Below are 27,619 nucleotides of genomic sequence, written 5' to 3' on the forward strand. Positions count from 1 at the left end.
AAAATAGCTACTATATCGGTTTTGACCACTTTTCTGGCAAATGCATTCCAGATCACAATTGGTTGTGTTACTTGCATGCCAAACAGCATAGGCAGCAAGTGATATACAGGGCTAAGTGATTCTACAACCACTGGATCAGTCTTGCCACAGGCATGATGATGGTGGACAACTAAACAACTCAGTGAGGAGGGAGGTTTCACAAATATTCGCATCCTCAATGTGAGAGATGCCTAGCAAATCAGTGCAAAAGATAAGGCTCCCAGTCGCAAACCATTTCCACTCCCCCTCCCATTCTTTAGATGACATGTCCATCATGGGCCTCCTGCAGTGCCACAATGATGCCACCCGAAGGTTGCAGGAACAGCAACTCATATTCCGCCTGGGAACCCTGCAGCCTAATGGTATCAATGTGGACTTCACCAGTTTCAAAATCTCCCCTTCCCCAACTGCATCCCTCAACCAGCCCAGTTCGTCCCCTCCCCCCACTGCACCACACAACCAGCCCAGCTCTTCCCCCCCCCCAACCCACTGCATCCCAAAACCAGTCCAACCTGTCTCTGCCTCCCTAACCTGTTCTTCCTCTCACCCATCCCTTCCTCCCACCCCAAGCCGCACCCCTATCTACCTACTAACCTCATCCCACCTCCTTGACCTGTCTGTCTTCCCTGGACTGACCTATCCCTCCCTACCTCCCCACCTATACTCTCTCCACCTATCTTCTTTACTCTCCATCTTCGGTCCGCCTCCCCCTCTCTCCCTATTTATTCCAGTTCCCTCTCCCCATCCCCCTCTCTGATGAAGGGTCTAGGCCCGAAACGTCAGCTTTTGTGCTCCTGAGATGCTGCTTGGCCTGCCGTGTTCATCCAGCCTCACATTTTATTACCTTGGAATTCTCCAGCATCTGCAGTTCCCATTATCTCAAAAGATACGGCTGAAGCATTTGCAATGACCTGCAGCCAGAAGTACCAAATGGACAATCCATCTCTGCAACCTCCAGTGGCCCCCAACATTCATGGATACCCGTCTTCAGCCAATTTGATTCGTTCCATGTTATAATCAAGACAGTAGGATGCACTGAATAGAGCCAAGTCTATGGGCCTTGACAATGTTCTGACCTGTAGCACTGAAGACTTGGGCTGCAGGTATAACGTTGCCCAGCCTCCCCCAAGCTGTTCCAGTATAGTTCCAACACTGGTACCTACCTGACAATGTGGGAAATTGCCCAAGTATGTCCTGTACACAAAAAGTAGGACAAACCCCACCCAGCCAATTACTGCACCATCAGTAAAGTATGGAAGGTGTCAGTAACAGTGCTATCAAGCATCACATGCTCACCAATAACCTGCTCAGTGATGCCCAGTTTGGGTTCTATCAGGGCCGCTCAGCTCCTGACCTTGTTACTGTCTTGGTCCAAGCATACACAAAAGAACTGAATTCTAGAGATGAGGTGAAAGTGACTGTCTTGACATCAAGGAGCCTTAGCAAACCGGGAAACAATGGAGGCTCCCCTTGAATCATTGGGAAAACTCTCCACTGTCTGGAGTCATACCTCACACATAGGAAGATATTTCTGGTTGCTGGGGGGTGGGGGGGGGGGGGGGGGTCAGTCAGCTTGAGGATATTTTCACAGGAGTTACTTGAGGTAGATACTTTTGTAATTAACCTACTCAGATATGATTTAACACATGTCTGTGATAGGTTTGACTTGAACCTTGAGCTTCCAGACCAGCTGTAGGGACATTACCACTGTATCCAAGAACCCTGGTTCCTCAGGGTAGATAAATAACCCTGTTATAGACTAGACCAAATGCCCTCAAAACATATCAAGGACATAGTCTCAACCCTAACTTTCATCTTATTTAAAAACAAGTGTTGGATGTTGTGTTTTAGATGTAAAGTGATTGGTAAAACTACTAGGCCTTTAGCAAAACACACTTTTTTCTTACACTTCAGTTAAAATACAAATAAAAAGAAAACTGGCATAATTTTTAGCTCTATTAAAATATTATTCAACATTTACTAATCCACTGCTTCAATACAGTAGCATCTGCAAAGGCAAATTCAAAAAAAACAGATTTGCTCACTTGCTATCTCCTCTGGTTCTGGAGAAAGACTGAACAAATGTGTCAAGTAGCAGAGAGAGGACTCTAGCTTTTTTCAGCTGGGGAGAGAGAGAGAGAGAGAGCGCGCGAGCGTGTGAGAGCTGTGTCTAGCCCCTTCAACTCCAAAAACCCAACCTAACAACTGGAAGCAAAATCTAAAATCCTGGGTCTGTGTGAGCCAGACTCCACCTACTCATGCTGCTTTTGTTTACTTTGAAAGAGAACCCAAAGCCATTTATTCTGCTTTCCATGGAACAGCCACCTCAGCGTGAGCTTTACAATATACCCCTCGAGTAGCAGTATGTACTATCCATAAGATGCGCTGAATAGCTTTACTCAGGCTCCTGAGACAGCACCTTCCAAACACACTACCATCTCAGAAAACACAGGCAGCAGATAAATGGGAATAGCACCACCTGAAAGTTACCCCTCCAAGCCACTCAAAATCCTGATTTGGAAATATCACAGTTCCTTTGGTATTACTGGATTAAAATCCTGGACCACCACCTCCAACGGCATTGTGGGTCTATATACAGCAAATGGACCGCAGCAGTTCAAGGCAGCTCACCACCAACCACTCAGTACAATTACAAATGGACAAAGTCTGAAATCACACTGACACCAGGTTAATTTGAAAACATAAGCTTTCAGAGTCTCAGCCTTTCTTCAGGTTCTGAAAGCTTGTTTCCAAATAAACCTGTTGGACTATAACATGGTGTCGTGTGATTTCTGACTTTGTCCACCTGAGTCCAACACCAGCACCCCCACATCACAGTTGGAAAGTGAGATAAATGCTGGTCCAACAGTGACACTTTCATCTTGTGAATGAATTTTTAAAAAATTAGATTTTGTTGATGGTTGCTTAAGTGACATTTGAGCTTAGTCACACCATTTGCAATTCCATTTGATAACTGGATTGTATCAGTAAGATATATTTGCAGATGTTATCAGTGCTGTCTGTGGTAAATAATAATGTTGAACTGTTATCTGATCCTGTTGAAACAATCATTATCTTTGATAACATGGTGTGAAGCTGGATCAACACAGCAGGCCAAGCAGAATCAGAGGAGCAGGAAAGCTGACATTTCAGGTTGAGACCCTGCTTCAGAAAAAAAAAACAATCATGATCTTTGGTCCAGTTTAGTGAAGTTGCCATTTACCCTGAGGACTGTGTAGGGCTGGTGTCGTGTCATGTCGACTGATCAGGTTTATGGATAAATTCATAAGATAAGATTGTGAAGTACTGTCATAATTCATTTTTTAGGAAAAAATAATATTGTTCCGATTTCCTTTTACTGACAAAGTGACATGAAGATTGTTCAAAATGATATTTCTGTTGCACTGGAACCTGTGAGCAAATAGTGTTTGTTTTACAAGTGTGCTGGACATGAGTGCAAAAAAAAAACCTGTGATTCTCAGGGGTTTTTTTTTTAAAATTCATGCTGTGGGTTTAGCCTCTTGGAACCAAAATTATTCCTTTGTTTCCTGTTGTACAGCTTTATCTGATTTTATTTTAAAACAATTCTATTCAGTCACCTATGGAGGCACAGAATACAAAGTAATGTGTATACCTCAGACTTACATTAATAAGAAATCTAAAGTGGTCATGTATTTTTTAAAAAGTTCAATTCCTATGAAGAGTGGGTGTGTGGCGAAACTTGTACACTACTACAGGATAGGGTCCCCGTAGGCACAGTCCTTTTCGATTGCCAGATTGTAGGAGTTTCCTTTTCCTTCCATGTAGGCACTGGTGACAATTCGGAGCCAACCTCTTTCCCCCTGAAACAATAATAGTTAATATAATCTCACATGGAGAAATCAATCCATTAAAGATAATTATATTTACAATCAAATAAGACAGTAACTTGGGATACCCCCAATTCTAAAGTTTGCTGAGGTAGCTTTTTCCTGTAATAGCCATAGGTGGAATTGTCTGGAAATCTGTCACTGGTCAACAGTTAACTTCAAGCTATTGAGAAACCTAGACCGGTGGGTGGTGCAAGATTACTTAAACCTGGCTTGTATAGCCTTAGGAAATCTGATTTGGAGTGATCAAGGAATACAACAGCTATGTCTACTAATGTAGGAATCTGGAATTTAAATTTAATAAAAATCAGAGCCAGGGCAGTCAGGAGTAAAATCAGAGTGCACTTTTGCTTAATAGAGGCTAGTAGAATTCAGGAACTTACTCCCTGAAAGGCTTACAGATGCCAAGCAACTGGTTAAGCTTCCAAGAACAATGCTGGTTGATTTTTTTTGAGGGTACCAACAATGGACAAAAACCGGTGATCGAGCGCAGTTGAAGGTTTGTATCAGATAGAGGATTATAGTTCTGATGAAGGGCTACCAGACTCAAAAAATGTTAACTTTGCTTTTTCTCCATAGCTGCTATCAAATCTGCTGAGCTTCTCCATCAATTCCTGTTTTTATTTCATATCTCCAGCATCTGCAGTTCTTTATTTTATAGGATTATCATCAAGACTCAATTTTACACAATCATACAAGCCATCCTGGAGCTGCATACACAGTCAATTGGTTAAATGTGTGACTTTATTGCCCTACTTGATAGTGCTTCAAACTTTGGTTTAGTCTTTTTTGAAAGAAATGTTAGAGGATGTGAGCATTACTAACTAGGCCTGCATTTATTGACCATCCCTAATTGCCTAGAGGATAACTCCGAGTCAACAACATTGCTGAGAGTTGGAATTACATGTAGGTGAGATCAAGTAATGCTGGCAGATTTCTTACTCAAGAATATTCCTAAGCCAGATGGGTTCTTGCAACAATTGTCAGTAATCACATGATCACTATTAGGCCAGCTTTTATTTCCAGATTGTATTGATTTAATTTTCCACCATCTGTCAGTGGTGCTGATATTCCACTGCACCACCTCTGACAGGAAGAATCTGGGCACCACTTACCCATGGATCACCCCAAGAGTTGCGCACAATCCAGTATTCAGTTCCATTCTCTACACCCCAGCCTGCTACTGACACAATATGGTTTATCACTAGCTCTGCTTGGTACTCCATATACACTCCTCCAGTGTAGGCGTCTAGTTTTCTTGTGGCCATAATGCCACAACTACAAGGGATCACAAACAAACAAACACATTCATTAAGCACAAATCAGTCCTCCAATAAAAAAGTACAAACTAGAACTGTACTACAAATTTTAAGCAGCATGTTACAAGGTCCCCTCATTGAGTGTCATTCTGAGATCGGGAGTTGTGCTATTGCCCATGTGAACTGGTTGAAGGTTCAAGCCACGTTGCTGAATATATTGATGTGGCCACTTTAGTGAGATATTGCCTTCGAGATGTTAAGCCAAGACTGCATCTGCCTTCAGGTGAATCTGAAAAGTTGTGGCACTATTTATCAAGAAAGGGAGTCTTCCACAGGGTACAGCCTATTATGTATCTTCCAATTAAAAAATCTCCAAAACATGGGGTGAACAGAATTACCTGACAACTGGTATCTATGATGCTGGGGACCACTGGAGGAGGCCAAGAGGGATCATCCACTCGGCACTTCTGGCTGATGATTGCTGTGAATGGTTCAGCCTGTGTTGAGATCTTACATCATTGTGGATCCTCCTCTTAGAGGATTGTTTAATTGACCGCTACCATTCACAACTGCATGTGGCTGGTCTGCAGAGCTTAGATCTGATCCGGTGTTTGTGGGATTGCTTAGCTGTCTTTCACTTGCTGCTTGGCCCATGAGTAGTCCTGTTTGGTAGCTTCAACATTTTTAGGTATGCCCTCCTGCACTCTTCTGAACCAGGGTTGATCCCTTAACTTGATGGTAATGGTTGAGTAGGGGATATGTTGGGCCATGTTGCAGATTGTGCTGGAGTACAATTCTGCAGCTATTGATGGCCCATGGTGCCTCATAGATGCCATGTCTTGAGCTACTAGATCTGTTCGAAGTCTGTCCCTTTTAGCATGATAATAGTGCTACACAACATGGTTGTTCTCAATGTGGGACTTTGTCTTCACAAGGACTGTGAAGTGGTCACTTTGATAGCCATGGACAGATGCATCTACACAGTGATCACGTTAAGGTGAAGATCAATTATATTTTTCCCTCACCATCTGCTGCAGACCCAGTCTAGCACCTACATCCTTTAGGATGCCACCAGCTTGATCAGTAGTGCTGGGCACTGAAATCCCCCACCCAGAATACATTTTGTGCCCATGCCACCTTTAGTATTTCCTCCAAGTGTTATTCAACATGAAGGGGTACTGATTCAATCAGCTAAGGTAACAGTACTTGGTAAATAAGGAGGCAGGCTCCTTGCTCATGTTTAACCCGAAGCCAGGAGACTTCATGGGGTCCAGAGTAATGTTGAGCACTCCTAGGACAGCTGTTTCCCCACTGTGTAGCACTGTGCCCTCACCTCTGCTGGGTCTGCCTGCTTGTCCAAAGATGGGTTGGTTATGTCTGGGACATTGTATGGTATGATTAACTGAGTATGACTGTTGAGAGACAGCTTTCCCAATTTTGGCACTAGCCCCAGATGTTAGTCAGGACTTTTCAGGGTTGTTTCTGCCTTTGTCTTATCCATTTGGCTTCATTTCTTTGAGACTTTGTAGTGATTGAGACAATGAAGTGGCTTGGTAGGCAATTTCAGAGGGCAGTTGAGAGTTGACCCTATTCCTGTGTGGCTCGACTCACATGTCAGCCACACCAGCTGAGTATGGGGGTGGGCTTCTTTTCCTGAAGGAAATCAGTGAACCAGATGGGTTTCATGGTCATCAGTATTAGTTGTTTTTCTTTAACTTGAATCTGCCATCACAGGATTTGAAACTGGGCACCCAGAACATAGCAGCGTTTCTGGATTAACAAGGTAACGATAATACTTAGGCCATCACCTCTCCTCGTGCATAATTCCCATTTGTCACTGGGGTGCTGACTTAATGATAGTGTCACTGACCCAATAATCCATTGGCTCTGCCTGTTGGGGACAAGGTTTCAAATGCCACCATGACAGCTGGAGGAAATTCATTTATTGAGCAAATTTAAAAGTATTGAGCAGACCTAGAATTAAAAGTCAGTGTCAATAGTTCCCAATCATCAATAGATGATGGTTAATAGGTTGTCATGGGTGACTGGTTGGTAGAAACAGCCATTCAATTGTCTAAAAGAGCAATTCTAGATACAAGGGAAGAATGAAAAACCATCTAGTTCATTAGTAAATTTTAGAGAAATAAATATTCCCTCTTTATTGAGTCTGGTCAGGAGACTCCAGACCCACAGGAACTTGGGAATTGTGGTGGCAGCAGGGGGTAGGTAATGCTCTGGCTCCTGAGCTGGTCAGCTCCCCAGCACCAGGCTGGCCACATCCTCTTTCAGCTTCATCTTTTTCCTTCATTTTGGTGACAATGAAAGAAGGTGACAGTGGGATCAGGCAGCCCAGGGAGCCAGTGAGCCCAGTGTGGTGAGGTGCTTACAGACTGTTTTGTCGACCTGTTAGCTGTATTTTTGTTTTTTCTACTTTTTAAGTGAGAAAAACTGAAATGTTTAAACTTGGTTTTCCTTATTTTTCTACTTTGTAACTAAGATGCTGTAACTAGGTACCTTTGTGCCTAAGATGGTGCCATAATTTATAAGTGGCAACTTGTAAACTTTTCACTGTACTCAGTGAGCACTTGTGACATTAAACCTAATTCAGTTCAACTCAACAAGTGTTCACCTTGGCAGGAATACTTACATCCCATAAACCAATTTAAAGAAATCACAAGGAAATTCTGGACAAAGTGTCTACTGCCAGGCAGCCTGTAACCACAAGCTCAAAACATGATGCACAAAACAGCTATTTTCAAAATGTGAGTTTAAAAGATAAGTATGAAGTAAAAATATTAAAGAAATCTTTGTTGGATGGAATGGTAGATGGTCAGGATCTGTTGCTGGTGCTGTGTTAAGTTACAAACATATGGATTTAGAACAGGAGTTGATCTCAGTAATGGAATAGCATTCTCATTGGTCTCCATGTTCTTAACTCATTCAGTCAAAAATAAAATTAAAGCTGCTTTGTCTCTTGATTGGTTAATAACTGCACTTGGGTGGAAACTGAGTGGTATAACTTCAGACAAATTAAGGGTCGGCAAGCTGTTCAATCAAACCAGAGCCTCATTGTGTCCTGGTCAGTTTCTACCCTCAATGGGCATATGCACTTAGCTGAAATTTCCTTGCCTGGGGCCCCACAAGTAGACCATTTATTGTTGCGTTCCTACATTTCTGCTGAAACAAAGTGATGAACTTCATAGAACACTGTACCTGATTGGACCGTTGGCATAAATCTCTGCCATCATATTCTTTCGCCCATTGACTCTGCCAAAGTCACCAACCTTCCAGAGTGTGTAATTCTTGACCACGTGGCAAACATTAAATGTTGTGCAGGTGCCGCATTGGTTAAAAGGCTTACAATCTAAAGATAGGGCAAGAACCAAGCTGGGATTGAATGTTTAGACACTTCCAATTGCTGCTGCTCTGCAAAGTGGTATTCTTTGTTACATTTACAGTATTTGTCCTCAGTATTAGAAGTGGCCACTTAACAACAATGAAGTATCTCTGCAGGTTTAAACAATCTAGGTTAACCTCTCAGCCTGGTTAAATTCAGTCCAGAATTCCAGAAAACCTTCATACAGATAATAGCCTAAGCAGAATATTCACTATCACCAGGAGTCCTTAAGGCAAAAAAAAGTACAGATGCATTTGAAGGAAAATAGATAAGAGAGGGAAAGATAGATACTAATAGGGCTAGATAAAGTAGTTTGAGGCACATAAACACCAGCATGTGCTAGTTGTTCCAAAAGCTTGGTTTGTTTGAAGAAATCTTTACCCCCCCCCTTACTTTCTTATTGAATTTACCCTATTAAGCTATTTTGTAATGTTAGAGTTCTATCACCCCTCCATTTCTCTGCTCTACATTTTGTAACCCTGTACATGCTTCAAGTAGAAATAGCACTATCTGTCTGAGGAGGTAGCATAGAGACCTTTACCTTGGTCCTTGGCTTGGTAATTATTGCAGGTCTCATCTGGAATGCCATGTGTATGTGCATATTCCCAGACACCCATGTGATCCCCACCTTCACAGGAACCTGAACTGGCACAGTCAATGACTTGTTGCACAGACAGGTAAGCAGATGGCCAAGCAGCTTTGCGTTTAATATTGATCCGATCTGGAAAAGACAAGCATTTGCAGTTAATTTATAATTAAACCACCTATTCAGACTTTCAGACTTATGTCCAGGGCAGGTGGGACTTGAACCTAGAACTCCTGGCCCAGGGAAGGACATTGTCAATGTGGCACAAGACCCTCCAAGAATTTGTGCATCCACAATCTGGTGGAAATGCAAGTGGCCGCTGTGGGGCACTAAAACAAAAATATGGTTCTAGCTTGAACAAATTAACCAACATGCAATAGGAATATCAAGAGTTTAAAGGTAACATTAGTCCAAGGAACTGCAAAACAAAATTACAGCTACAGTAACATAAGATAATATTGTACTCCAGACAGGTGGGTGACTGGAGTGAGAAATAGCTTTATTGAATTATCCAGAGTTAATTAGTAAAAAGCACATGACCAGTGATACACAGGAGTGCAAAAGACGAATCTGATGATGTACAAGAGGAAGAAATGAGCATTGTCATAGCAAGATCCTAGAAACACTCCTAAGGAGGATGACCCTGAGTGAGGAATTGAGAGCAGACAGCAAGAATCAGCACAACTCAAAGTCAGGGACCCAGAGAACAGTATTCTCCAGACCAGACCCTGACAACCTCTTGCCTTACTGGTTGCATTTGAGCAAGTATAGTTATACCTTGGTGATTCTAGTAGATGGAGTCATAACTAATATTGCCTCAGTATTTATTGGATGGCTGCTGCCATTTCACTTAGTGAAAAAAATTAGTAAAGAGCACAATACCACACAATGCCATCATGGGGACTGGTGTTTGCTTTAGTTCATCTAACTGCACCTGCACTTCTAGTCCTGTGTTCTGATAGGCTAGTAGAATCAAAGTATGAACTACTGACTATGAAGGGAGATGTGTGAAAGAAGTGGTAGTGTCAGCAGTTTCATGGTTGAAATTGTCAAAATTGACAATTTCACTCAAAGAACTGCCTTATCAATCTCTGGGTGAAGTTGATTGCTCAGTGTTAAGCAGTACTGACCAGTAGCTCAGGGGCTACCAAAAGCCAACTTCATTGGTCAAAAAGCTTTTAAATGCTGATATCCCAGATGAATGAAGTGAAAGGCAGCTAGGTTTTGCTATTGGGATCAAAATCAAGATAGTGACCATTGGCAAGGGAACAAATAATGTCCTCATTATGGTAAAAGGGTTTTCAGTTGATCCATTGGGCCTGCTAGCTATGGATATTCTTAGTATCATTTTCATTGCTGCAATTCAATTTAACAATAGACTGAAGTTGCAAAGTTTTAGTTTTCTAGAACTGGCCTAATTCCAGCAATTTACAGGAACTTAAGATCAGAAGGCCATTCAGCTCCTTGAACTTATTTCATTGTTCAATCACAGCTGATCCATACATCACCATTTAACTTTGATTGGTGACCTTCAATGTTTTTTTTACATAAAAAAATCTAACTACAATATCTGTCACAAAATCTCCAACTGACCACCAGCATGCATGATGTTTTTGGGACAGCATTCCAGGTTTCTACTGCCCTTTGCGAAATGTTTGTTGACTTCTCTCCTAAATGGCCCAGCTCTAATAAGCTTTTGTTGCTGTGAAGAAAGGTGTGATTTATATAACTTTTAGCATTTGGATTTTAAGCTAGTGGTGTATGGTATAGGAAAAGAGCTTGTTTGGAGTAGTGAGGGAATACATTATTTCAGTATGGGGTTATTGTTTATGAAGAAACTTCCAGATGAGGAATGTTGGTCAGAGTACTAAGGAAAAAAGTCAAACTTCACAGGATAGAGACTGTATCAAAGCAGCCATATCCAACCTAAAGATTTGATAGGATGGCAAATTTCTCTGCTTTTGTAAAATAATGATGTTGAGAAGTAAATATAGTTTGCTTTGCCATGTGCTTTAAAATCTTTCACATTGTAGCTAACTTAGTTTGCTTTATTTCTTTGGTGCAAAAAACTTTTGTTTTAGTGTCAAGACCAAGTTTGCAGCTTTGCTTGCTTACATTTCAGTGAAAGACAGCACCATTAAAAGGAAAAACAAAGCAAAAATATTATTTATCAAGCCAGATTTTGTTATGGAATCTGACTTGACCAGTATGACCTATTGGAATTGTAACACTGCCAACATCTAGCCTTTGTGTATAATAGTTGCAACTTGTTACTATGGATTGACACAAACAACAGAGTACAAAATAATAATTCACTGCATGTTAGCATGTAGCCATGTTAGATCCCTTAGTTCCCTCATTATAAGAGGTAGGGTTAGCAACTTTCCTGCAGTATACCTCCAAAAACCAGTGTTTCCACTTTTACTGTAGCAGCACTAATTCTTTCTGGGTTACAGTTCTACAAAGAGTCAAAAATCTACCTGTAGGAGGTACCTGCCAGAGCGCTGGTGCTTCCATGGGCCCAGCATGATCCACAGTACTGGGGGATGTGCTGGTTCCTGGTGGTGCTTGCAAAGTTAATGCCATTCACATTGCGCCAGTCCCATACTTTTGGCAAATCAGCAACAGAAAGGTATTCATGGGGCCGAGGGTAAGACCTAGAGAAAAGTATAATGAGGCAACAGGATTTCCAGAAATGAGTTTGACTTTATCTGCAATATTAAACTAGAAAAGTGCACAGTAATAGATGAAGGTCTTTTGCAAGACCTATAGCACCATTGTGACCAGTGATCAAGTGTTGAGATAAAACACATTGATTCCAAATGTCCTTTTCAAAGGAAGTGTAAGTAGACAGCAGGATCTAGACAAAAATTAATAATCAAGCCAACAGTTCAATTTCCCACACTGTCATGGTTAAGATTCTCCAAAAGATTCAGTGAGCATCACCTGGTGTTGTATTGTAACATTCACATTGCAGTCTGTTCTGCATGGATAATGGTCCTGGACAGCTCTGAACTAATACAATGATAGTCAGCCAAAACACCCATTCCTCCTGTGATCTCTGCCAGTAGCTGCTTACACAGCCTATGTGTAAGGACAGGGGTGGATTTGAAAGCTCCCATCATTATAAACCAACCACCAAGAGAGAGACAGGAATCACATTCTTGTCATGTGAGACAAGTTTCCTTACATAAAGGAAAAATTTGTAAAGCAACTGAATGTTTAACAATATGATGTACAACAGATACAATGCATCTGATATACCTCATCTGTTATCTCATTCAAGATGAAATTGCATTGATTTTTCCAGGCCTCACTCATGAACCCAATTCTTTGATGATTCATGGCTGTTCTCTGCATTCTCAACAGGGCTTTCAGTGTTTCCCATTCATTTAAGCAACTGAAATGGAGCAAAATGCCAGGTTCCTTTTGTAGGAATTAAACTGGTTCCTTCAACATAATGGTGTGAAATTTCTTTGAAGCAGTTTGATGTTTTCAGATGTCAGTATAGAGACCAGACTGGATAAAGACAGCAGGTTTTGTTCCTGACAATGTTTTGTGATCAGTATGAATTTTTCACATTAGACCAAAAGCTTTGTGATTAATAATATGGATTTTGTTTCTATATTGTTTTCTTGAAACAAGAGATTCAGGGGCAGCATGGTGGCTCAGTGGTTGGTACTGCAGCCTCAGCACCAGGGACCCAGGTTCGATTCCAGCCTCAGGCAACTATCTCCCCATGTCTGCATGGGTTTCTTCCCACAGTTCAAAGATGTGCAAACTAGGTGGATTGGCCATGCTAAATTGCCTGTAGTGTTCAGGGGTGTGGGTCAGGATGGGATGCTTCAAGGGGCAGTGTGGACTTGTTGGGCCAAAGGGCCTGTTTCCATACTGTAGGGAATCTAATCTAAATTCTTCACTCTGGGATTATGGACTCTTATTCACTGGACTATTAATTAGGAATTACCAATCCAGTCATAATTACTCACCACACTTTTGCTCTGTATCTGTTCTGTCCTCAAGTTAACAGAATGACAGTGTTTTCATATTTCACAATCAAACCTCAATGTATTGAGGAGCTTGAACAAACTGGATCACCCCTTTCCCAAACACCATTGAGTTTATATAGAATACAGAATGTCCTTTATTTTGCTCCTGGATTTTTTATTCCATGATTTTATCAAATCAGAAGTCACCTGACACTAGGTTGTAGACTAACAGGTTTATTTAAAATCACAAGCTTTCACAGTGCTGCTCCTTAATCAGATGAGGGACTTGACCTGACAAAGGAGCAGCACTCCAAAAGCTTGTGATTTTATATAAACCTGTTGGACTATAACCTGGTTCCATGTAACTTCTGACTTTGTCCATCCGAGTCCAACACTGGCATCTCTACATGATGATTTTATCACTTACTGATGGACAATTGAGTGAGCTGCGGTTGCCTGGATGAGACCTGCCTCCATTTTCTAAACTGGGTGTTAACTTCAGCATGTTCTCAAATCTAACGAGACTTCCTGTGTAATAAATGTTAAGTCTGTTAGCACTTCACAAATGCTGCTACTTGACTCACTGATAAGTTGCTATTTAAATCTTGTCCAGAACTTCCTGTTGACATCTTTTTAATAGAAATTTGGTTCCATTAATGCAGTAAGTTCTGGAACCTGATTATGTAAAGACAGAAAAAAGTTGGAACCAAAACTGGGCCATAAATTTAAAGTAATCATGAATAACTATAATAAGGAATTCTGAAGAAACTTCAGAAGAATGGATGGAATGTGGAACTCACTACCATACGGACTGTTAAGGTGATTAACTTCACTGTATTTAAGACGAAGCTTGGAGAAGTGAACAGGGAGTGTGATAGAGCGAGATGAAATAGTGTGGGAGAATGTTAGTATGGAGGATAAATCGCAGCTTAGATCACTTAGGCCAAATGGCCTTTTTCTGTAAGTGCTGTGATGTCCTGTTTTGGCAGCATGGTGGCTCAGCACCTAGCACTGCTGCCTCAGCGCCAGGGACCAGGGTTCAATTCCAGCCTTGGTGGCCATTAGTGTTGGTTTCCTCTTAGGTACACTGGTTTCCTCCCATAGTTCAAGAGATGTGCAAGTTAGGTGGATTGGCCATGCTAGATTGCCTGCAGTATTCAGGGATGCAAAGTTTAGGCAGGTTATAAGGGAATGGGTCTGGGTGGGATGCTCCAAGGGCCGGTATGGACTTGTTGGGCCTAAGGGCCTGTTTCCACACCGTAGGGATTCTATGTATAAATAGAAGTAACCATTCAATATACCATAGTAACTGTACACTTACTTCAGTTCTCAGGTTATGTAAAAGTCAAATGGCAGAATAGGTGACCCTTAACTCATTCTCACTGACCCTGCAGTGTGGTCCTCAATTATTTAAATTGGTTTTCAGATAAGATTATAAATGGAGATTATGTCTGGCTTAATCAATGGTAGAGCTAAAGGAGAGCAGGGTATTGCTCCCTAATGTCCAGGTGAAACAAACAGTCTTCTCAAAGCAGGATTATAATAAGTCACCTGGACTTTTTTGTATGGATATTGCTGTGCACAGATTTGGTTACCATGTTTCTTTAGACAATGATTGGTTTTGAAAAGGGACTCCATTGGCTATAAAGTGATTTAGGATGTCTTAACACCATTTAAATGCAAGCTCTTTCTTTCCTCTTCCTTGGACATTTCCCTTCCCCGATTTGACCATTCTTTGTTACTAGAGGATGGAAGATTTTTGGCTCAATTTCAGATACTAATAGAAGTAGTATAATTATTACTGTACTGTCATCTAGTTTCTCCAGTTGAGAAATGATTTAGGATATTTTTATGTATACAAGAAAGGAGCATTAGGGTTAAATAAAAGCTTTAGTCAAAACACAAGTCGTTGACAGTCTCAAAAGATGATAAAATGTGGAGCTACACAGGATCTGAACAGAAGGATTTTCAGGGTGAGGCTGAAATGGCTGACAGTATAGCTCAGTGTTATAGTGAGAAGAGAGGCAAGTCACAACAAGCTAGAATTGAGGAACAGAAACAGGGTTGTTTGGAGGGCTGACGCAAGTTGCAAGGATAGTGGGGAGGCGGGGGGAGCAACAAAGCACTAAATGCAAAAATCAGAATTTTAAACTTGCTGCTTTGTGAAAAATCAGGAACCAATGTAGGGCTGATGAATAAATTGCACACGCATGCACACACCAACAGTCACGTGGTATCTTATTGCTGTGGGTTAAGCGGTTAAACAGCCCACCATGTAAATGTGAGATCCTGTGTTAGGTCTGAATTTCAGCAGGGTGGTTTTTCACTTATCCAGGGCAGTGAGTTGGGCACTTTCAACTCAGCAGGAAGCACAGAATATCTGAGTGTCAAAGAATTATGGCAGGATCAGAATGACTTAGTTATTAGAGGGAGTAGTAAATGGTTGTTAGGGGTAGGCAGGAATGAGGAGTTAAAGCTACACAAATCCAATCAACCGTAATCTTATGTATATGGTAAGGCAGGTTAGAGGGGATGAATGGCCTCCTGCTCACATTTTGTGAGCTCATGTGGGTTGCTGTCCTTATGGGGAGGAGGAATGAGGGCCTGAAGCCAAGTTTGGCTCAAATAAGATGCAAACAGTTTGTCTCCAGTTGAGACAATGTCTAACACAGGAAACAAATTTTGTGGCTGCCTATCCCAAAAAGAGTGCTCTACCTCTCATATCTCCCTATTCATAGTTTAGGTATGGCTTTATTTGTTTCCACTGTCCTTGACTCACCAGGTCTGTGTTTATATTAGGGTTCATCTCACTGGAGTTTACATTCACAATCATGGTGTATTTTTATGATAATATGAATTGGTTTTTCTTCACATGAAAATTGTATTGGACACTTGTTTGCCCATACTACTGTAGCAACAACTTGCATTTGTGCTAGGTCTTTAACATATAATGATACACAGTACAGTATAGGAATAAACTTGCTAAGGTTACTCAAAAAGGGAGATAGCTTCCTTAAGTTCTAACAAAATGCTCCTTACACCCTGATCAAAATTTTGAGGGTATCCGAAGCACATATTTTCAACACTGATTTCCTGTGATGCTCCACATCAGGCTTCTTTTCCCAACACCACTTAAGTCTACTCCTGCAGTAAGGAATGAGTGTTGTTATGTACAGCCTTCCAGTAAGCTCAGATGTTTTTCTTATTTAAGTCATCCCTTGGCTCCTTGCCAACTACTTTGCTGTTATCCCTACCAGCAGCTGTGGCAAGTGCCAGGCTAGATTATTTTTAATACAGTTGGTGTGGCAGCCTTGTTCCCTGAAACTCCCTCCTTGAACCACTTTGCCTTGCTTTCTCATCTGTCAAAAGAAACAAACAAACATTCTTCACAAAACCCATCCATTCAATTTCCTTAGTTACCTAGCACTCCCACTGTGCTGGGTGTTCATTCATCTCATCCATGAGATCTGGGCTGGTCTTCTAGATGCTGTATAAACATGTTGCCAGAGGTATACTAGCTGTTTACCTCTGGAGCTTTTGTTCAAGTCAGTACCTTGAATCTCTCCACTCCTAATTCACTGACCATTGGTCACTCAACACCCCAACACTGAATTCCATTAGTCTGGTTCTCTGACCCACTGTGGTGTTCCAAGCCATTCCATGATTAGCAACAGTAACTAGAGCACCTTTAACCACAAATCTGAAGAAGGGTCTTGTGCAATGGGTAGTGTCCCCACCTTTGAACTTCCAGCATAGAGGGTAAATACTCTCCTAGCACCTGAAGGCCACAGAAGGTCCATTCAAAATGCAGCCAGAACAGTTCGAGTATCAACATGCAAACCCTTTCATTGCATGCCACTGGCAGAAAGTCTGAGCTAGAGAGATTTCTAATCAGCCATTGTGACATGAGAAAATTGAGCCTTCATCATCACTCTGCATAGGACAGACATGTTTTCAAGTTCCTGTTACTGCAACAACAGTATCAGGAAGCGATGAGGAGGACACTGCCCTGTCGACTTCAACAGAGCTGAGGTGCAGCAGGTCATTAGTTCCAAGGAGTGATAATCAATAATTTGTCTCAGATCACCCATGTTGATGGGAAGGTCAAGAAGACACAGCAACACCTCTTCCTCAGGAGGTGGAGGAAATTTGGCAGATCCTTAAGGACTCACCAACTTTTACAGATGTGCCACAGAAAACATTCTATCTGGATGCATCATGGCTTGGTACAGCAACTGCTGTGCCCAGGACCATAGGAAACTGCAGTGAGTTGTAAACAGTGCAATCCATCACACAAACCAACCTTCTATCCATTGAGATATAATGGGAACTGCAGATGCTGGAGAATTCCAAGATAATAAAATGTGAGGCTGGATGAACACAGCAGGCCAAGCAGCATCTCAGGAGCACAAAAGCTGACGTTTCGGGCCTAGACCCTTCATCAGATGAAGGGTCTAGGCCCGAAACGTCAATTTTTGTGCTCCTGAGATGCTGCTTGGCCTGCTGTGTTCATCCAGCCTCACATTTTATTATCTTCCATCCATTGACTTCATCTACACTCCTTGCTGCCTTGGAAAGCCAACCAAAGACTCCTCACACCCCAGTTATAATTGCTTCTGCCAGGCAGAAGGTACAAAAGCTTAAAATGCATATGCCAACAGATTCCAGAACAGCTTCTTCCCTGCTGAATGGACCTCAAATTTCAAATCTGAGGTTAGTCTTGCTTTTTGTGCATTCCTTGCACTGTTCTATTGCCCGTTGTCCTTTATATGGTATGATCTGCCTATACTGCACGCCAAGCAAAAAAACTTTTCACTGTACCTCGGTATGTGACAATAAAACAAGTGATCTGTAATACAGTACGGCGTGAGGCGAGGCGGGGGCGGGAAGCACACATTTTCTTTAAAAACAAAAGGGCCACCAAGTCTTCCTTGCGGATGGGTCAGCAGCAAAGCAGAGTTAAGGTGAGGTGGGATTCAAAATGACAAACTGGTACAAGTGAGCGAAGAACCAGTTTGCACTTTTAGAACTGAAAAATCAAGATCGTCACTGGCTTTATTCAGTTCATCAGAAACATCTACGCCCCCGCCCTGCTTCCTTCTCCCCGGACTGAGCTTGCGGCCCCATCATTTGCGCAACAACCATTGTGTCGGGGCTATTGTAGCTCAATGCGGACGGGCACCGACCCGACAAGCTGGAAGCAATTTTCACGGGAACATTCACTGTTACGGCGAAGACCAGCAAGGAGCCGAGCCCAGTACAGCGGGTATCTTCTACTAAAAGCCCCTTTGGGTATACATCGCGGAAGTATGTCCCGGCAACATTTATATATTTGAAACCAAACAATTCATTTTAAAAGAAACAGGAAGTCACACGTATAGGAAGACATTTCTAGGAAGTAAAATGCAGGAGCTCAGATTTGAAACGGCAGTCTGCCCGCGGAATTGGTAAAAGGGTCTGACAGCAGCAGTAATATTAGTGTCTAGCAGGAACCAGAGAGACAGTCACTGAACTCTCCAGGAAGGTGGGGTCATTATGAGAAAGACCGACTCCTCCGAGCGCTGCCTTCCCGTTAATACGAGCAGCATTCCCCTTTTACCTGACTCCTTGAAACTTCTTGCCGGCCAAGATCTTGTAACAAGGCTGGCTTCCTCGAAAATACAAGGTGGAGGAAACGCAGCTCAGCAGAGACAGAGTGAACAGCCAGTGAAACATGCTGAGAGCCGCCAATTTAGGCAGATCCTAGAAAACCCTGCCACCCGACTTGCAGCTAGCGCCACCGACAACGCCGTGCCCCGAACCACGGCTCTTTATAACAGCCGGCGGAGGAACGTCTTCGATTTCTTCTCCACCCCTCAGAATATCACGTGAGAATGATGCATCTCAGTGCAAGTTCCCAGAATCTGTTACTGTCCCAAATTGCATTGAAGTCTGAGAGTTAAATAACTTTCCAACAGTGCTGAAATCCCTGTCCCTGTTTCATTGATGTGCATACTGAAGGATGAAATTGACCAGGACATTGGGAGATCCCAGATAACAAGGTGTGGAGCTGGATGAACACAGCAGGCCAAGCAGCATCTTTGGAGCAGATAGGCTGACATTTCAGGCCTAGACCAAGCTCCACACCTTGTTATCTCAGATTCTCCAGCATCCTCAGTTTCTATTATCACTGGGAGATCCCTCTTCCCTTTTGGTTGGAGCCATCTGAGAATTCTTATGGTCATCTCAGTTTCAAATCTCATTCCAAAGACAGTAACCACCATTGTCCCCCATCCCTCCACTTCAACAACATCAAATCCTGTACTGTGTTGGAAGATTAACCCAGGGGACCTAAACCTCTGGGAGTAGGGCTCAGAGCTAGAAGCCTGTGTTTGGGAGTTCACACTAATACTTTGTCAACAGTGAGTTCAGACCAGTCAAATAAGAATAGCCTCACACTTAACAGACATGGTTTCGAACATCACCATCCTTATGTCTCCCCTCTCAGAGGGAGTGGCACAGTGAGGTACAATTGGGAAGGGGTTGCCCTGGGTATCCTTGCCATTGACCACTAATCCTACAAAGTCTCCTGGCATGGGATCAAACATGATCTAGGAAACCCTCTACCATCCACCCTGACCCCAGCTTCAGCTGATGAATCGGTACTTCCCTATGGTTGAACACCAATTGGAGGAAGCACTGAGAATGGATAAGACACAGAATGTATTCTGAGTGGGATATTTCAATGTCCACCACCAACAGTGGCTCTATAGTGCTGACTGAGCTGCTAGACTGGGCAGGACTGAGTTTGTGGCAGATAGTAAAGATTACAGGATGGAAAACCTCCTACTCACCAATCTACCGGCCCATGATAGTATCGGTAGTAAAGACCACAGGACAGTCCTTGAGATGGATTTCCATCTTGACATTGAGGATACTCTCCACCATGTTGTATGGCAAGACCACAACACAAAGTGGTAGATTTTATTCAGATCTAACAACAGAATACCAGACATCTATGAGGTGCTATGGGCCACCAGCAACATCAGAATTATGTTCATTCACAACCTGACATGACGTGTGCTTATCAATCGAGAGGACAGTCCTGGGTGAAGAAAAAGTAGAAGAGGACATTCCACTGATCCTTATTTTATTAGGATTCCTTGATGCCACAGTCAGTTAAGGGCAGTCATTCTCATCTCACCTCTGGAGCTTTGCTCGTTTGTCAATTTGTAGTCAACCAATTCTGACATTATATTACTCTCCGCTACCTGGCTCAGAGTTACAAACACTACTAACTGCACCACAAGGGTCCTAATGAAACATGACTATAATGCTGAGTAGCCTTAACAGAGTCCAAAACAAGTACCAGTGAGGAGCTTATTACTGATTGATAGTGCTGTTGATGACATCGATATCATTTTTTGATGATCAAGAATAGACTTGTTGGGCAGTGTGTGCCTGGGCTGGATTTTCCACATTATTGTAGTTATACTGGAGTATCTTGGCTGGAGTGCGGTAAGTTTGGGAGCACAAGTCTTCAGTACAATTGCTGGAATATTGTCAGGGCCTATAGCCTTTGCAGGATCCAGAGCTGTTTCCTGATATTATATGAAGTGAATCAAATAGGTTGAAGATTGGCATCTACGATGTGGGGACCTTTGGAGGAGGTGTCAACCTCGTGTAGCTGCGACACAGAACTACTTGAATACCAAAATGTGGAAACAGAAAATGATAGACGGAGCAATGTGATACCAGAACCAGCAGATCAAATCTAAGTTCTACAGTCCTGACACATCCATTTGAGAATGATGGTGAACAATTAAACAACTTTGTGGAGGAGGAGGCTCCTCAAATAACCCCATCCTTAATAATGATGGGAGCCTAGAACATCAGTGCAAAAGGTAACATTGAACTATTTGCAACATTTTATAGCCAGAAGTGCCAAGTGGATGATCCCTCTCGACCTCCTCCACTGGACCCCAGCATCACAGATACCTTGTCTAAGAAAAGGTCACTGGACCTGAAACGTTAACTGTGATTTTTTTCTTCACAGATGCTGCCAGACTTACTCAGCTTTTCCAGCTACTTTGATTTTGTTCCTGATTTACAGCAGCCTCACTTCTTCTGGTTTTCACAGGTAGCAGTCTTCAGCCGATTCAAATCATTCCTCATGATATCAAGAAACAGCTGAAGGCAAAAGATACTGCAAAGGCTTTGACAACATTTTGCCACAGTACCGATTACTTGTGCTCCAGAGCTAGCAAGACCCCAAGTAATTTACGGATGAAATGAAAGTTGGTGGAGTGTTAAATAATGAAGAGAATAGCCTTAGATCACAGCGGGATATAGATAGGAAAATCAGATTGACTGATCAGTGGCAAATGGAATTCAATCCACATAAGCTGAGATAATGCATTTGGGCAGGACAGACAAGGCAGGGAATACATGTTGAAAAGTAGGATGCTGAAAAACATGGGTATCAGAGGGACCTTGGGTGTGCATGTCCATCAGTCCCATAAGGTAGCAGGGCAGGCAGATAAAGTGGTTAAGAAGGCTTATGGAATACTTGCCTTTATTAACTGAAGCATAGAGTGTAAGAGCAGAGACATGATACTGGAACTGTCTAAAATGTTGGTTAGGCCACAGTGGGAGTATTGTGTGTGATTCTGGAATCCACATTATGGGAGGGATATGATTGCACTGGAGAGGGTGCGGAGGAGATTCACCAGGATGTTGCCTGGGCTCTTGAGTTTCAGTGATGGAGAGAGATTGGACTGGGGTTGTTTTCCTTGGAGCAGAGGAGTCTGAGGGGAAACACGGTTGAGATGTATAAAATTATTGGGGCAAAGATAGGCTAGATGGGAAGCAACTGTTCCCCTTGGTGGAGGGATCAATGACCAGGGATTATAGATTTAAGGTAAGGGGCAGGAAGTTTAGAGGAGATGTGAGGAAAGGTGTTTTCACCCAGAGGGTGGTGGGAATCTGGAGCTCACTGCCTGTGAAGTTGGTAGAGGCAGAAACCCTCATAACATTCAAGAAATCTTTGTTATGCTAAGGCATACAAGGCTGTTAGCCAAGTGCCAGAAAATGACTCTATCACTGGTTTGCAAGATAAATGGACGCCCACAGCATGAGTTCCGTTCCCTTGGCTGAGATTATAATGAAGGACACTCTTTTTCAGCCTCTCCCCTTGCCAGAGGCGTGGTGACCCTCAGATTAAATCACCACCAGGTGTCCCTTTCTAATGAGAGAGCAGCCCTACACTCTAGTCTCATGACCTTATCTTTACTTCAAACCAGTGTAGACTTGATGAGCTGAAGGGCCTTTTACTGTGCTGTAGTTCTTTATGACTAGCTGTTCCAGCACAGCCATGGTATTGGTATCTACCCAACAATATGGAAAAATGCCCAGTTATGTTTTGTCTGCAAAAACAAAAGACCATTTCAGCCTGTCAGATACCACATTATCAGTCTACTTACGATCATCAGCAAAGTGAGGGAAATGCTCATTAACAGTGCTGTCACATGGTCATATACTCTGCAACTACATGCTCACTGATGCTTAGATTGGTATCTATCAGGGTCTCTCAGCTCCTGACCTCATTGCAGCCTTGTTCTAAACATGGGCAAACTCCTGAATTCCACGTGAACTGAGGCCTGGTGTGATGGTTTATGGGGTCAAGAAGCCCTAGCAAAACTGGAATCACTGGGAGTTACTGAAGGAAGTCAAACATAGCACAAAGGAAAATGGTTCTCTGTTGGAGGGAAATCATCTCAGTCCCAAGATATTACTGCAGAGCTTCCTCAGATTAGTGCTTTTTCTGTGTATAGCTTGCCTACAAGAGAATTCACCCTTAAGGACTGGATGTGCTGTGTGCATTACTTGGTCTGCTGTAGATTTATACAGACACAAATAGGCTGGTTTGCTGTACTTCCTCTTTAATTACTTATAGTGTTTTGCAGTTTTAAATAAACTAACCCACAGAGTTAATCAAATGCTGATGAGTATTTCATCGCTCCATTATCATGGACACGACATGGTGATCAGTAGCAGAAAACATTGTGCTGAAACCTACCATGCTTGAACAATCAGCAAGTTAGACTACAGTTGACATTTAATGTTAACAGCATAAAGTGCATGGAACAACACCCAAAGTCTTTGTTCGGTGTAACACCGGAGAGATCACTGAAAACACAGCTTGCTGGTAAGCCGACAAATCCCTACCCAAAGGTAGGTTTAAGTTAATTGAGAAAGGCAAGTGATCAGTACGTGGGTCAGATCAATAGCAAGCAATTGAAGGTCAAAGGCATATTGTCGCGTGTCCACAAAATTCCTGAGTTTAAATTGGGACACAGCTGACTTCCCAAAACAATTCAGAATCTCTAAACAGCATTCAGAGATCTGATTTCTTGATTTTAGCGTGTTTGATGCAAAGCTTTGTATAGTAATTGGGAACTAAGGTCTACGTAAATTCAATATTTCTGAATCAACAGCTGATCAATTAAAAGATCTTAAAAAGATATGGACCACATTAGAGATGATTAGAGACAAATTAAACTTCTGTATCCTTTAAGTAGCATCTATGTTACTCAGACAAAAGCCTATAGAATCCAGACACTACTTTGTGAGCAGGTACAGAGAAAGGGGCTCACTCTCTGATTTTCCAGATGGGAAGCTAGCAAGTAGCTGTTGTATTTCTGATTTCATCCATTTCTGTTGAGGTTTTCCAGAAAGATTTTCTAGACAATCCCTTCACATGAAGAGTTACTGATCCTTACAAGTAGATAAATCTTGCAGATCCCAAGTACAAGCTAAAAGGTTACCACAATCCCTAGAACAGTGAAATATAGCAACATGTGGAAGTTTTAACTTCTGCATGCACAAAGGACATACCCAGTTTTCAAGCAGTTTTTGCAAAAGAAGTTTTTCTTAGCAGAGGCAGTGCACGAGACCAAGAGCTGGTGCAGCTACAAAGATGCTTGCACCAAATCAACAGAGTACGCCTGAGTATCTTCATGATATGATATGATAAGGACCATTTGGGATCTGCCAGAAGTGTATAGATGAAATGATGCAGGAACCCAAATCTGATCATGTATACAACAGGAAAAAGAGAAATGGCCCAAAGAAGGAGCTTCTTTAGCTGGTAACAGACCACTGTGGGTAGAAAATTGCTTAGCCTGCAGAATAAATGTAAATAGGGCTTTTTTAAGATATGTCAGGATGTGATGAGTGGGGTCTCAAGGGATCTAAGGCTACAAGATGTAGGAGTAGAAGTAAGCTCTTCAGCCCATTAGTCTGTTCTGCCATTCAATGAGATCATGGCTGATCTGATCATCCTCAACTCCACTTTCTTGCCTTTTCCCTATAATTCTTACTTATCTTACTGATAAGACCTTAAGAAGTAGGAGCAGGGATGTGGTGATGATCTGTGGTAGGTCTGCATTCTTTTGCAATTTGTGTAATTCTTTTTATTCTGTGCCTCAGTTAATAAAGGCAAGTATTGCATACGCCTGTATAACCACCTTCCCTACCTGTGCTGCTACCTTTAGGGGGGCTTTATGGATATACACACCAAGGTCTCTCTGTCCTTTCCAGGGTCCCACAATTCACAGCGTAGTCCCTTGCCTTGTTGCCTGCTCCAAGGGTATTATCTGTCACTTTTCAAAATTAAATCCTATTTTCCACTGCCCTCTCCATCTGTTGATATCCTCCTGTAGTTTATGGCTATTTCTTCATTATTTAACAGCCTAGCAATTCTCTTGTCATTCATGAATTTCTTGATCATAACCCTTACATTTAAGTCCAAACCATTAATGTTCACTAGAAATAGCAAAGGCCTCAGCACCAAAGTGTGCAGAAGACACTTGAAATGGACTTTCTGTCACAGAAGCATTCCTCTGTCAACACGCCTGGTTTCTGTCTCCATTCCAATTTTAGACATAACATGCCACTTAGAGTTATAGAGTCATAGACATTGGATCCCATGGCTTTTACTTCCTTGACCAGTCTGTCACGAGAGACCTTATGATCAATGCTAAAGTCCATATAGGCAACATTAATTGAATTTCCTGCATCAACATTCCTTAAAATTTGATCAAATTTGTCAAACATGGCACCATACTGACTAAGAACTGAAAGTACTGCAGAAGTTGTAAATCAAAAACCAGAACAGAAAAGCTCAGCAAGTCTGGCAGCAACAGTGAAGAAAAATCAGAGTTAACGTTTCGGGTCCGGTGACCCTTCCTCAGAATTGATGGCAGCTAGGAAGATGTCAGTTTATATGCATAAGACAGGGTGGGGAGAAGGGGGTAAGGAGGTGGTGATAGAGTCCAAAGAGAGAGAAAAACTGTCGAACAGACAAAGGAGTTGATAACAATTTGCCTGGGAGGGTGAATAGCTGTTAATGGGGGCTGTTAGTGACTAACAATAGGTAGTGTGTAATGGCAGGCTGTGTGATAAAGGCCTGGTGTGTTGGTTCGGGTGCTGGGACATGGGAGAGATCAAGCCCTAAAGTTATTGATCTCAGTATTGAGTCCGGAGGGCTGCAGGGTCCCCAAGCGGAAAATGAGGTGTTAGTCTTCCAGCTTCCGCTGACCTTTGCTGGAACACTGCAACAAGCCTAAGACAGAGATGTTGGCCAGGGAGCAGTGTGTTAGGTTAAAGTGGCAGGCAACTGGAAGCTCAAGGTCTTTTCTGTGAGCAGAACATAGATATTCTGCAAAGCAGTCACCCAGTCTGTGCTTCATTTCCCCAATATAGAGGAGACCATGTTGTGAGCAACGAATGCAGTAGACTAGATTGTGGGAAGTGCAAGTGGAAGGTGAAGTGTTGCTTCATCAGGAAGGTATGTTTGGGCCCTTGGATACTGGGGAGAGAGGAGCTATATGGTCAGGTGTTACACCTTCAGTAGTTGCAGGGGAAGGTGCCATTGGGCTGTGGCAGTAGGTTAGGAGTGAAGGAAGAGTGGACCAAGGTATCCTGGAGGGAACAGTCCCTGCAGAAGGCAAGGGAGGGAAGGGGAATATGTATCTGATGGTGGCATCTTACTGGAGATGATGGAAATGGCACCTGATGAACATCTGGATGTGAGTGCTGGTGGGATGGTAGGTAAGGTGAAGGGGAACCCTATTGCTGTTGCGGGAGGGAGGATAGGGTGTGAGGGCAGAAGTATGGGAGATGAGTTGGACCCAGTTGAGGGCCCTGTCAACAACGGTGCTGGGGACTCCTCAGTTGAGGAAGGAGGTGGATATTTCGGAGGATCCCTTGTTGAAGTTGATCTCATCTGAATACATGCGATTGAGTTGGAGGAACTGAGAGAACGGAATGAAGTCTTTACAGGAAGCATGATGCGAGGATGTATGGTAGCTGTGGGCGTCGGTGGGTTTGTAATGGATATTAGTGGCCAGTCTGTCCCCAGAAATGGAAACAGAAATGTCAAGGAAGGGAAGAGCGGAATCAAAGATAGACCAGGTGAAAGTGAGGGCAGGGTGGAAATTGGAAGCGAAATCAATTAACTTTTCCAAAAACGGACAAGAGAGAAAAGCAGATATATCAGAGAAAGAGTAGTGGGTGGGGGCCCGAATAGGACCAGAACAAGGAATGTTCCTGGTACTCAGTGAATAATTCACTTCCTGACTCCCCAAAGCCTGTCCACCATTTACAAGGCACATATCAGGAGTGTGATGGAATACTCCCCACTTGCCTGGATGGGTGCAGCCCCAACAACCCTCAAGAAGCTCGACACCATCCAGGACAAAGCAGCCCGCTTGACTGGCACTATATCCACAAGCATTCACTCCCACCCCACCACTGACTCTCAGTAGCAGCAGTGTGTACTATCTGCAAGACACACTGCAGAAAATCACCAACGATCCTCAGACAGCATCATCCAGACCCATGACCACTTCCATCTAGAAGGACAATGGCAGCAGACATATGGCACCACCTCCAAGTTTCCCTCCAAGTCACTCACCATCCTGACTTGGAAATATATCGCCGTTCCTTCTCTGTTGCTGGGTCAAATCCCTGGGGAATTCCCTCCCTAATGGCATTGTGGGTCAACCCACTGCAGGAGGACTGCAACGAGTCAAGAAGGCATCTCACCTCCACTTTTTCAAGCACAACTAGGGATGAGCAATAAATGCTGGCCAGCCAGTGACACCCAGATCCCACAAATGAATAGAAAAGAAAATCCCACTAAGAGACAGGCATAACTGCGGCCCATGCGGGTACCTATGGTGACTCCTCTGACCTGAAGAAAATGAGAGGAGTTAAAAGAGAAGTTGTTGAGGGTGAGGATGAGCTCGGCCAAGTGGAGGGTGTTGGTCGGTGGGGATGGTTCAGGCCTTTCCTCCAGGAAGAAGTGGAGAGCCCCTGAGATCATCCTGGTCAGGGATGGATATGTAAAGGGATTGCACATCCATGGTAAAGAAAAAGCAGCTGGAACCTGCAAACTCGAAATTCTGATACTGGCGTAAAGTGTCAGAGGAACCATG

At 42.8% G+C, this 27,619-nt stretch overlaps 1 protein-coding gene across 3 annotated transcripts; it reads right to left on the reverse strand.

Moving 5' to 3' along the window:
• Nucleotides 1-3,590: 3,590 nt before the first annotated feature.
• Nucleotides 3,591-18,983, reverse strand: ctsz (cathepsin Z). 3 transcript variants are annotated; one of them, XM_048550094.2, is made up of 6 exons: nucleotides 18,739-18,977; nucleotides 11,644-11,807; nucleotides 9,106-9,285; nucleotides 8,381-8,531; nucleotides 5,024-5,186; nucleotides 3,591-3,881 (listed from the first exon to the last, which is right to left on the reverse strand). In XM_048550094.2, exons 1-6 carry the CDS (start codon nucleotides 18,852-18,854, stop codon nucleotides 3,771-3,773), a joined length of 885 nt encoding a protein of 294 aa, XP_048406051.1. In that variant the 5' UTR covers nucleotides 18,855-18,977; the 3' UTR covers nucleotides 3,591-3,770. The 3 variants fall into 3 exon arrangements, with proteins under 3 accessions (XP_048406051.1, XP_048406053.2, XP_048406052.1); XM_048550096.2 differs by having other exon boundaries at nucleotides 11,631-11,807; nucleotides 18,739-18,853; XM_048550095.2 differs by lacking the exon at nucleotides 5,024-5,186 and having other exon boundaries at nucleotides 18,739-18,983.
• Between the last annotated feature and the right edge of the window lie 8,636 nt (nucleotides 18,984-27,619).

The sequence above is a fragment of the Stegostoma tigrinum genome, chromosome 19 (genome assembly GCF_030684315.1).
Source record: "Stegostoma tigrinum isolate sSteTig4 chromosome 19, sSteTig4.hap1, whole genome shotgun sequence".
Classification (NCBI taxonomy): Eukaryota; Metazoa; Chordata; class Chondrichthyes; order Orectolobiformes; family Stegostomatidae; genus Stegostoma; species Stegostoma tigrinum.

Bases quoted from the DNA above. Each gene is read 5' to 3' on its own strand.
- ctsz (XM_048550094.2), bottom strand. From the start codon at position 18,854: ATGTTTCACTGGCTGTTCACTCTGTCTCTGCTGAGCTGCGTTTCCTCC. The intron at 9,286-11,643 runs GTACCTCCTACA...TGTCTTTTCCAG, and splicing joins AAGCACCAGCGCTCTGGCAG to ATCGGATCAATATTAAACGC. The intron at 5,187-8,380 runs GTACAGTGTTCT...GATCCCTTGTAG, and splicing joins TATGCCAACGGTCCAATCAG to TTGTGGCATTATGGCCACAA.